This window comes from Esox lucius, chromosome 5, assembly GCF_011004845.1.
Source record: "Esox lucius isolate fEsoLuc1 chromosome 5, fEsoLuc1.pri, whole genome shotgun sequence".
Classification (NCBI taxonomy): Eukaryota; Metazoa; Chordata; class Actinopteri; order Esociformes; family Esocidae; genus Esox; species Esox lucius.
This window is the reverse complement of record NC_047573.1, coordinates 2,834,422-2,846,941: the sequence shown is the minus strand read 5'-3', so window position 1 is coordinate 2,846,941 and position 12,520 is coordinate 2,834,422. Positions and strand designations below refer to the sequence as shown.

Genomic DNA, 12,520 nt, shown 5'->3' with positions numbered 1-12,520 from the left:
GTTCACCAATTTTAGAGTCATGACTTTAATTCTAATCATTCATAGATCATGGAGTTCATATTTTATTTTTATGTCCTACATATTCAAAACAGGGGAAAAAAACTGTAATAGCACAAAGAACAAGTAAAGAAACGTTTCCTTTCAAATGGCCCAATTCCGGGATATATTCTCAGTCTTTCAAACCAACCCAATTGTTAATTTAAAAAAAATTACCAACTAGGCAAGACATTCTCCCGCACAAACAACGCATGCTCGGCCCCGACCAAGGGTAGCGTGCAACGCCATCCATTCAGTAATCAAAGAACAGAATATATTATAACATGTTGGGCAGGTTTCACAGACATAGATTAAGCCTAGTCCTGGACTAAAATGAAAGAAAAACATTAAAATGTTTACATCAATAGTGGTTTTCAAGTAAAATCTGTTTTTGCGGAAAATAACCAGTGCACGCCGTGATACACAACAAATCTAAAGAAATAATTTTTATAGTACTACTTCCTGGATCATTTAAAAGCCTTATTGGACAGAAATATGGCAGCAGGCTGGATTCAGTCCCATTCACCAGTACGCAGTCATTGGCTTCAGACCAGTAGACCAGTGTGGGCCAGGAACTCTATGGATGATTCTATGGGATCTATGGATGATTTGTCCCTGACCACTGCTAATGTGCCCTTTCTGGTTGAGGCACCCATGCTGTTGCCAACAGGTTGTGGACATGGTGGGGGTAAGTTAGTTTACATAATGACATTAATAACGACACGACTATTTTGGGCAGTTCAACAACAACCAGGAATGGACCTGTTGAGAACCTCAACGTTTATCGTAAAGGATCCTCGACCTCGTCCCCTTGCACCAGCGGCTCATCAGAACGCACTGTGTCCGCAGACTAATAAAGTGCATGTTATGGGAGGAGCCACACAACCGTCACATTTACTTCAGAACTGTTGTTCTATAAATATTTGCTCTGGAGGACGTTTTGACCGCCATTCTTTGCATTATCAATTTTACACAAAAAGTCTGTCACAATTTGTACAATTACTTCAACCTATCCTATCAGCCTGGTTGAATCTTTTCCATACATCAGGTAATTAATCCACATCAGTTCAATTGAAAGGTGGTTAGCGATACTGCGTCCGACATATCCACATTACAACAAACTCTGATTATGTGATGAGGTGGACTACAAAGTGCACGTATCAACAATTTGTGGTCAGTTCTTCTTGGTTTAAACTTATTGGTCTTGATACATCTCAATTCCTTGGCTTCCTCACATTCTTTCCCAATGTTTGTCATCAACAGCTGGGTGATGAATAAGACTGAGAACTAGTCATGAAGACCCAGAGCCAGTAGGACCGGCAAACCAGCTCCCAGGATCAAAGTCAGGCTCTCCAAGACACCCAGGCCTCCTGGCTCCCCAGTCCCATGATTGTGTAGGTGGGGTAAATTCTGCTGCCGCTGCCCCCTGGAGCTGATCTCTGGTAGCACATGAACTGTGGCGACATACAGGAACGTTCCAGCCGAGAAAAGCATCCCTACTCCTGTGGCGCTAAGACGGTGTTGGGACGAACCACCACTCTGCAGAGAGAGGGGAAGAACAACAAAAAGAGGACTGTTAAAACATCACTCAAGCTGACAATGGGGTGTGAAAAGCATAACTGCTTTTCTCTACAGCTACAGTTGTTATAATGCAAAGCATTGTTCTCATGAAGTTGTTCACTTTGGAATGTCAAGTTGTCCTAACGTTGATGTTGAACCTTAAGTAAAACCAGAAAGTAGTTTAAAAGCAGGAAGCGCACCCATCAATGCCTGTTGTGATTTGTTAAATGACCCAATTGATTTTAGGTTAGATTCAAATTTATGTACAAGTAGGCATACAGTACAAAGAAATGCAGTTAGCGTCTAACCAGAAGTGCAAATAGAAGAGGGCATTAAGTATTAAGTATAATGTCTGTTTACAAGTGGGATGTACAGATGTGCAATGAAGGCAAATGCGAGTACAAATGGCAATTCTAAATGTGCAATGAAGGAAAATAGAAGAGGGCAGAACATTTACAAGTATTAAATAAATGGTATTCATTAAGTATTAATTTTAGTGAACGTTCCACATAACCATGCAAATGATTGTGTCACTGTGCCAGACATTCCATTCATTCTTAGTGATATAAGAACAACACATATAACCAGCAGTTGGTTTTACTGTTGGTCAGTGATGAAGTCAAGTCACTAAACACTGAGTCCGAATCGAGTCCCAAGTTGATTTGGACTCAGCATACAAGGTCTGTCTATTAAAACTCTAACCATTGAAGCTATTTTAATATGTTAAATTTGATTCCTCTAAACAATTATTGCAATGTTACGTTTTCACTAAACTAGCTATAAACAGAAGTAGACCTAAAATTATGAAAGAATTCTACATCCCCGTTTCCAAAAATGTTGGGCTCTGCATAAAATGCCAATAATAACAGAATACAATGATGTGCAAATCATTCATCCACATATTCAATTGAAAATAGTACAAAGACAACATACATCTTTATACTGAGACATGTTATTGTTGCCATGAACACGTTTCATAAAAAGTTTGGATGGGGGCTTGTTTACGGTGTTGCATCACCTCTTTTAACAACACTCTGTACATGTTTGGGAACTGAGGAGATCCACTGCTGTGCTTTTGAAAGTGAAATGTTTTCCCATTCTTGCTTGATATAACAGGATTTCAGTTGCTCAACAGTTCGGGGTCTATTTTGTCATATTTTTCGTCATTTTGATTTGTCAGAACACAGTTTTCCTCTTCGGTTTTCTTTATATCTGGTTTCACAGTTTTCTTTATATCTGGTTTCTTCTTTGCATAAAGGTTTTTCTTGCATTTGTGGAAGCAGAGACATACACCATTGTCACAGACGATGGTTTTCAGTGTTTCTGAGCCCATGCAGTGATTTCCACTACAGAATCGTGTCTGTTTTTAATGCAGTGCCGCCCGAGGACCCGAATATCACAGCTATCAAATACTGGTTTTCGGTCTTGTCCCCTTGCATACAGAGATTTCTCCAGATTCTCTGAATCTTTTAATGACATTATGTACCGTAGATGATGAGATCTCCAAACTCTATGCAATTTTATGTTGAGAAACGTTATTCTTAAATTGTTGCACTATTTGACCAAGGAATCTTTCACAGAGTGGTGTTCCCCCCTCGTCCTGACTTCTGACAGACCCATCCTGTCTGGAATGGTCTTTTAATATCCAGTCATGTTACTGACCTGTTCCCAGTTTACCTAATTAGATGTGATGTTCCACCAGGTTCGTTTTTAGCATTACACAACGTTTCTAGTCTTCTTTTGCCTCTGTCCCAAGGTTTTTGAAACATGTTGCAAGCATCAAATTCAAAGTGGGCATTTATTTTTCTAGAAACAATCAAATGTCTCAGTTTCAACATTTGATATGTTGTCTTTGTACTGTTTTCTATTGAATATAGGGTTTAAATGATTTGCACATCATCAAATCATTGAAACCCCATATTGCAGATGATTATAAACATATATCATCGTATATGATGTTTAGAAAAAAAATGCATTGGCCTGTGTGTGTGTGTATATGTGTATGTGTATATATGTATGTATTTATTTATTGATGGCCATTCCAGGCTTCATTAGCGTTATTTTAGCAGTAGGATATTATGCTGACAGCACTCAGATGATCTTTATCACAATAAAAGCCATAATTGAAGTGTATAAGGCCATATAGTTAATCTAGTCTGTGAAAAAGAACAGACAAGAATAACATTGGAATGGACATTAAACATAAAATGTACAGACTAGAATTTTTACTATATTACCTTATAAATTTCAATGATGGCTTTTATTTTGAAAAAGAAAATCAGAGTTAGTACTGCTAGCATAATATCCTGCTGCTAGAAGAACAGTAATGAAGCCTTGAATGGCCATCACTATATACATTTGAATGGGTATGTTATACTTAATTGAACATGAATAAATCCCATTTGTTTTCAATATGCAATTATCCCCTTTGATGTGTAGTCCTTCCTGCTTTCATGCCTGTTAGTCGCATAACGCAACTCTCCTGCTTCCTGCCTTTTGACAGCCTTTCTTTCAAGATACTACCTTGATTGGGGATGACGTAACCAAGCATATCAGAATGGCAAAGACTGAAAACCTAACCATGGCTGACACATCGGTCAGAGAGCTAACAGAAATGTTGTCAGTTATTCTCTCTACACATCCAAGCAACATGCAGATTATTATCCACAGTGGGTCTTTTGACATTCTACAAAGGAAAACTGTCTCTGAGATCCTGAAAAAATACTTTTCTGTGCTACTGGAGAAAATAAACAACTTTCAACAACATATTTTCATCTCAGGCCCCATTCCAACCTTTGGGAATGGAATTGAATCTTTTAGCAGACTCCTTGGGCTGAATACATGGCTGACATCGGCATGCCTCAACCACAGGATAAGGTTTATTGACAATTTCAATATTCTTTGGAACTGTAAAGACCGCTTTAGACCTGATACGGTTCATCCAAACATCATGGGATTCCGGCTGCTTGTTGCCAACATACGTCACGCCATTACCAAGCAAGATAAGCATGAAGGACAGTACTCATAGGCAGAGTATCCACCCCCCCCCCTCCTGACCCTCTAACTAAAATCACCCAATGCTTCCAGAAGATGTTGTCTGCCCCCCCCCCCCCCCCCCCCCCCCCCCCCTCCCACCACCACACTCTCTCTCTCTCTCCACCTCCATCAAAATATCAGTTGATTAAAACTTGTTTATTCTTACAGGGGATTTTAACATCCACATAGATAATAGTACAGACAATAATGCCAAATAACTGTTTGCACTACTTGACACTTTTGATCTCACTCAACATGTGAAAGTGCGTACACACACTCAAGGCCACATTCTAGATCTGGTTCTCTCAAAAGGTCTCGATATTTCCTCTGCCATGGTTAAAGACTTGGCCCTGACTGATCATTTGTGTCTTTTTTGATTCACTTATCACCCCAAATGTTCCAGTAAACTCTGTTTCTGTTAAGAAAAGGTACATTAATGAGAGTACCAATGCTCAGTTAATGGAAGCCATAGCTATCTCTCCAACAATAAGTGTTGAGTCAGTTGATGTACTCCTGGATTATTTTAATGCCAAAATATTGAATGTCATGGATCGTGTTGCACCGGTAAAGGTAAAGAAAACTATGAGCAAACAGAAAACACCATGGAGAACCACCATGATGGTAAGAACCCTGAAAAGAGAACTAAACATTTTAATACAATTGATCAAAAATCCCTAGAAGAAACAGTTTGACATCTTAAAGCTTCCACTTGCTGTCTCGAGACACTACCATCAGACTTAAAAAATAAATAAAAAAATGACTCTATAACAATGGACCTACAGCAAATGGTTAATACCTCTCTGCAATCAGGCATTTTCCCAAATTCTCTAAAAACAGCAGCCATTAAGCCCCTATTAAAAAATAGAACACTGGATGCATCTATACTGAACAACGATAGACCTGTATCAAATCTCCCTTTTATAGCCAAGATCATTGAGAAGGTTGTCTTCAATCAACTCAGCAATTTTGTGACCTCAAGCGGTCTCTTAGACAAATTTCAGTCAGGTTTCTGACCTCACCACAGTGCTGAAACGGCCCTGATTAAAGTTTTAAATGATATACGGCAGAATACTGATTCTGATAAAATAACAGTTCTGGTTCTATTAGATCGCAGTGTAGCATTTGATACTGTACATCATAGAACACTTATGGATAGCCTGGAAAATTGGGTAGGACTCTCAGGGACAGTCCTTGATTGGTTCAGATCTTATCTAGATGGCCGGAGTTACTTTGTCACCATTGGTAATCATGAATCTGATAGGGTGGCTATGACATGTGGAGTTCCACAGGGATCAGTCCTCGGACCACCTCTATATGCAACCTCTGGGCCAAATTCTACAGAACAACAACATTAACTACCACAGCTATGCCGATGATACTCAAATATATATGGCTCTCGAACCATATGACAACAGCTCAATAGACTCTCTGTGTCACTGTAAAGAGCACATAAATACCTGGATGAACCAAAATTGTCTGATAATTGTGTTTGGCAACAAAAAGAAAAGAAAAATAATAAGTAAAGAGCTGGATTCTTGTGCCCTTAAAACCAGGGATCAGGTATGTAATCTTGGTGTTCTGATAAACTCAGACCTCACATTTAACAGTCATATTAAAGCAGTCACCAAAACAGCATTCTATCATCTAAAAAATATAGCCAGAATCAAAGGCTTGGTGTCCGAAAAAGACCAAGAGAAGCTCATCCATGCTTTTATCTCTAGTAGGGTTGACTAATGTAATGGCCTCTTAACTGGACACCCGAAAAAGACTGTAAAACAACTGTAGCTCATTCAGAATGCTGCTGCTAGAATGTTAACCAGGACCAAGAGAACAGAGCACATCACTCCGGTTCTTAAATCTTTGCATTTAGTTTATAAATCTCTGAATGGTTTAGGACCCAAATACATTTCTGATATGTTTGAAGAATATAAACCGAGCAGGGCTCTTAGATCCATGAACACAGGTCAGCTAGTAGAGCCCAGAGTCCAAACTAAACATGGAGAAACTGCATTTAGTACTCATGCTGCACACAACTGGAATAAACTACCAGAAGATCTTAGACGTGCACCAAACGTGTATATTTTTAAATCCAGGTTATAAACACTTCTCACGTGCCTATGACTGAGTACTTAAACTTAACCACACCGTTTAGCCTTATAGCTTCCTATGTTTTTATCCCATTTTTAATCTTTATATGCTTTCTTATTGTATTTTTTATTAGTATTATGTTTTAATTTATTTTGAAGTTTTCATTTGAGTATTTGTTTTTATGTTATTGTATTTTTATATATATTTTTTCTTTGTAAAGCACATTGAATTGCTTCGATGTATGAATTGTGCTATATAAATACACTTGCTTGCTTGCTATGATATCAGATTCCAGGTGACAGAAAGGGAGTTTGCTGGTGCTTCTCACCTCATTAAGGATGAAGTAGGTACTGATAGCCAGCACAGGTGCTGCAGCAGAGAAGCCTAACAGGTGTTGTTGAATCTGCTTCTTCTCTAAACCTGCATGCATCAGAAAGGAAACCAAACCAAACGCTGCAGGAGCCTGAGAGAAGGAGGGAGGGAGGGAGGGAGGGAGGGAGAGAAGGACAATGAAACCCAGACAAAATGAGAGAGAATTCATTCAAGTACATTTAATAGAACCAAGGGAGAGTTTGGGAGGTTTCGCAGAACCATCCCATCCCACGACTTGTTGATCAAGATGTCATTTTGTCCAATATTGCTTGCATTAGTGGCCTGCACATTTGGGTCAGTGCTCCCATTGGGATTGTAAAAGAAAAACGTTTTTGTAAATGTTCTTCTGTAATGCATTATGGTACAAATTATCATAAAAAAGTGTTAACATTTTACTCTTTAAAAATGACATGGTCGTGTTCACCAGTTTTGAGAAGTTCCTAATAAAGAAATAAATAACCAGGTAAATGGAGTTAATTACTAACCAGTGACCTTAATGGATCATTGTTCACTTTTCCTTTTTATTTAATTGCTCACTGATTAGTTATGAATTTACTATCCTGGGGTCTTTTACATCTTCTTGAAAAAAAATCTAAATTGGCAGCAGCTGTATATCAGGTATTGCCTAGGTGGCCCCAAAGATCAAGCAATGTAGTCACTGCCATCATGGTGATACCACAGTGCTAGACAAATAAAGATTTGACTAGATAAACAGTACATCTGCATAGATCAAGCTGCATAACCAAATTACAGAGGAAAGCGATAATAATCATAATTTATAATAAATACACTTGTTACTGGACAGGAAGAAAGCATGGCTGCACACGTTGGGAATACTTTGCAAATTAGTTCAGTTGAACTATTAGTAAAGCCGGTAGTGTGATGGTAATTCCATCGATAGGAACTCCTTTAAAGTCTACATCGGTTCAAGAAATTCCAAAACAGTAGTCAAAGCTAACAAGATACAGCTAGAATGGGTTGGAAGACTCTTGCTCAAGCAAATTGATTATCAACTCCAACTTTTGAGCTGGCAGTAAGGAAAACAAAAACAAATCTAAGAAATCGAGAACCCAGAACTGTTTTACAGGACTTTGGATAAAAGAGTAATGTGTAATTGTAGGTAGCTAAACTAACCTGTCTCTCTCTTATTTCTGCAACCAAACTGTGCGAATCAGATTCCCTTGTTGGCTTCTTAAATAATTCTAGCTATCAGTCTAGTTGCCTTAGTTCTGATTTTCTCTGTTCAGTATAGTATGCAGCTTTGTAGCTCTAATATTCCTTTTTTGATGTCCTCATGGTGTGAACTAAACTCATGGCTACCACTTGAAAGTATTATTTATTCTTGCCCGGAGCAATAATTGAGTGCTGGAAGGGTCCACAAAGAATGTTTGTTTTTATGTTGACATAAACTCTTCCACTATTTGGAACCTCCCCCACGACACAGCCAATTAGGAGCCGCTCCCACTACACAGCCAATCAGGAGCCGCCACTGATTGTGATGCAACTCCATAGAAGCAGGTTAAACCAGAGAACTCACCTTGTGCAGAATGACAGCCAGGAACACCACAACTTGAACTGTGACCTGGGAGGAAGCCACAGCCGCTCCAAGAGCTACACCATCAGCTGTGTGGGAGGACCAACATTATTACCACAGACACACCAAAGTTATCCTAGTTGACTTAAAATCACTTTGGTGGTTGTGGTCTGGTCCAAAAGAGAGGCTATCTGCTTCATTGTCTGTGGGATGTGTTCCTGACTACTCTGTACCATTATACGAGACAGTGAAAGGCACAACAGAACAGTCTTCGAACTGGTCTTAACTTCCTCATGTGGCACATCATGTGACCCTCAAGCTCAGGAACTTTCAAAGAGCCCATGTGCCGTATCTTTATGTAAGCCTAATCATATGTTATTAAACAAAAACAAATGAGAAGCCCTTTATAACTTTTAATGTTTTCACCAAAATGGGTTAGAAAGTGTGAGTTTCTGTATATGTGGTGCACTGTGTGTGTGTGTGTGTGTGTGTGTGTGTGTGTGTTACCTACCAGCAGCATGAATGACCAGTCCAAGTGTAGCTGTGATGCTGGTTCTATTGGAAATTCCAGTTCGTGGATCTACAAGGACAACATAACCAGTCAAATGTGAGCCCCATGGGTTCTCCTGAAGGAGGAACACTGACATTTTAATATGAAGATTGTAAAAGATGTTTGTAAAGGGATAACTGCTGGACTCAAATCTGTCTGTACGGTCTTGCCACCTCGACCAAAAACTAGAAAAGTTGGCTGACAGATGAACCAGAGAAAATCTGGTTCATCTACTGAAGTGTACAAAAAAATATAGTAAATTGTAAATATATTCTTGAGTGCAGACATTCCTTTGTTTTCTTTAAAATATATTTGTTACTGAAGTATTAACACACACAGAGAGTTCTAAGAGGAAGCGAAACCTACATTTACACATACAGGGAACCTTTACCCCAGAGAGCAAGTTAGTGGCTTCACAAGTTTTTTCAGTAGAACATGCTAATGCTACATCTTCACCATGTATGGAGCAGTAGCTACTGATCTGGTCCACCAGGAACATGAGGGTGAACCCCATCACGAGGGAGACCCCGATGAAGAACCGTGCTGGAAGGCCTTTAGAGGGGGGATCCCCATTCCCTGCGGTCTGACCCCCGACCCCGTTGTCACTGGCATTCTGATTGGCTGCTGAGACCAAGGAGCAGGAGGGGGCTTGGGAGAGAATATAAGGGTGAACTTAGAACAGTTGCATCAATGTTCCTCCTAACCAGAAATGGAGTCAACATCCCCAGACTGCCCTTCTGTTCCTATAGTAACAATTCATTGACGCCAAAGCTTTAACCCTGGCAAAATGTACAGTGTTTGCCACACACAAAACTTAGAAGAGGCTTGTATCTCTTGGCGCAGTGAAAATATCCTCATGTCGGGGATAAATACTGTGAAGTAAAAATTACAAGCAGTAAGGAAGAAAGTGGTGTTCAAATAAAGAATAAGGCTGATTATTACACATTGATATTGACCGATGGATTTCATGATGACATAAGAGTATAACTTCTTTCCTTGCCTGACCAAGCTGAGCTGCAACTAGGAAATGTATGCAGGGATTTCACATCGGCAGCATCACACATCACTAAACAGAGACATACATTTGGTCACAAAGGTGCTTTTCATTTCACCAAGGTGATTCATCCTGGAGTGCCCTTCATTATCGATGCCAGTTGCTTTCTGGGGTTTCGTTTGATGGCAAGTTGTAAAAACAGGAATGAATTACGGAACGGGCGGGCTGTGTTGTTAATTAACACTCCCTTTTTAATGGTTCGTTATATATTCAGTTAAACCCCTGAAATAATGAATAGCTGGCATGGTAACCGTGAGCAGCCTAACAAACATCAAACCAGGAAGTATTGTGCCCATGAACACTAAACAACAGTGATCTAGTCTACAGTAATTTGTGGCATCATCTGTTGTTGACGTGGGCTGTTCATCTCCAAAACCCATCACAAGGGTTACAGCCCATCACGGGAGCCTTATAGCCCAGCTCAGGGGTCTGTTATGACAAGGTTATGTAGTCCCTCACAGGGTCATATAGTCCTTCACAGGTGTATTACATTCAATCATGGGGGTCTTCTAGTTCATCTCTGTTACCTTACCTCTAAATGACTCGTCCAGTAGTTCCACTCCCTCTGGTATGATAATAGCAAGAGCAGTACCACAGAGAAGGCCCGCTCCGAATATACTGACGAAATGCAGCTTTTTCTGTTGAGAGAAAGGGACACGCACGCACACACGTACGCACGCACCGCAACACATACCACAACAGCAGTCTGAATCAAAATACAGATAACGTGTGTACGCGATTCCTTAAGCAATATCAACATTATTCCATATTCATGAGTTTATTATTCATTGAAATAGGAAATACGGAGTTACACAGTAGTGATTTTTTGATAATTGACTATCGGTTTGAATTGGTGAGGAAACGTTGTAATCCTTTTTAAGGTATTATACAAAAAAGTATTAAAACAACTCATTGATACATTTATTGCATTTTCACAAAATAAACATTAAGTAAATCTAGAATGGGTGGACCCTGTTGCAGACACCACTTACTAGATATTGTTTTGAAAAGAGACAACTTGCGAGCATGCGGACTAGACTGTAACTACAGTCGGAAAGGGGGAATAGAAAGTTGAGAATTAAATGACTTACCTCAGAAAGTTTGAACAAAAGTGGGATCAAACCTAGTAGAAAACATCCGAAAAACATCGCAAGGGATATTAAAATAATCGCTATTGCATCGTCCATAGCGAACTCTATGTAAGTATGAGATTAAGATTGACAATTATTATTCAATACCATTTCAAATACACGGTTAAATACACCGTTAAAAACATTTAAAAGCCGACGTAATCACACGAGAGACATTGACCGGCGTGACATTATTTTCATAGTTGCTAACTCTTCCACGTCGCTGCGTTAAACCTTATTGTCATTTTCAACAGCCCTCTTATAAAACGACACCTAGCGGTTAGAAAACGAACTGCATCAACCGTGGACGAAACGTCACCTCCCTGAACTTGTGACCGTGGCGAAGTTAATCTCAACAGATAACTCGTCTCTCCTCGTCTCCTCACCGACCGTGACACCAATTGGTCATGAAGCTTATCATATATTAACACAATGCTTCATGAATAGCCTACCAAGGAGTTGGTGTCTACACAGTAGTTTCTCTTACTTCAGAACATAGGAGCAAGAAACACGGGTATCGAGACAATAATAATTGAGATACTCTCCGTGCCGACCGGTCCACAGGTCCAGAAGTCGAAACGGAATCCTTGGGACGCCCCAAATCTGACGTCACCCTCTATGGAAGTTAAAGTCAATCGGTAGGTCTTGGGTATCGTAAAACTTAGGTATAACTTACGTACAGGTCCCCGAATAAACTATTGTGAGTTATGTGGTACCATTTGGTGCTTTAACCAGTAGGCTTGTAAAAGTTGAAAACTTTAACATACCAATATATTTTTTACCGCTGGGACTGAGATAAAAAAAAAAAAAGATTAATCGAATCCACCTTTTAATGATTACAACTGCTGTGTCTCATGCAATATAGTGTCATTTTTGTAATGTCAGATTACAGAAATCACAGCAAAGATTGAGGGCTCCACATTGTTTTTACTTCCTGTTTTTCTCCACTAAGGGGCGCCCATTCGATTTCTGTGCATAAACAACCTTTTTTTTTTACACATGCAGAGGCAATATACATCAGACAATGTATCCCATCCTACTGACCTCATTGAAAATAGGCATTTATAGAGAATTTATAGAGAATAGGCATTTATAAAAATACCGATTGCTCTCACGGTAAGTCTCTTAGATTTTTTTGTGACCACAGAGGACCAGGACAC

The 12,520-nt window shown here is 39.5% G+C and overlaps 1 protein-coding gene across 1 annotated transcript; it reads right to left on the bottom strand.

Annotated features, from left to right (window-relative positions):
• Positions 1–38: 38 nt before the first annotated feature.
• On the bottom strand, positions 39–11,928 carry LOC105028000 (zinc transporter ZIP9). Its single transcript, XM_010900420.4, has 7 exons — positions 11,322–11,928; positions 10,763–10,868; positions 9,633–9,824; positions 9,138–9,206; positions 8,630–8,715; positions 7,049–7,183; positions 39–1,575 (listed from the first exon to the last, which is right to left on the bottom strand). The coding sequence occupies exons 1-7, from the start codon at positions 11,415–11,417 to the stop codon at positions 1,324–1,326; spliced, it is 936 nt and encodes a 311-aa protein (XP_010898722.1). The 5' UTR covers positions 11,418–11,928; the 3' UTR covers positions 39–1,323.
• Between the last annotated feature and the right edge of the window lie 592 nt (positions 11,929–12,520).

What these genes read in the sequence shown, in the direction of transcription:
- LOC105028000 (XM_010900420.4), bottom strand. Translation starts at nt 11,417, where the DNA reads ATGGACGATGCAATAGCGATTATTTTAATATCCCTTGCGATGTTTTTC. An exon ending in ACTGGTCATTCATGCTGCTG is followed by an intron (nt 8,716 to 9,137) that starts GTAGGTAACACA and finishes CCTCCCACACAG; the next exon opens with CTGATGGTGTAGCTCTTGGA. An exon ending in CCTACTTCATCCTTAATGAG is followed by an intron (nt 1,576 to 7,048) that starts GTGAGAAGCACC and finishes CTCTCTCTGCAG; the next exon opens with AGTGGTGGTTCGTCCCAACA.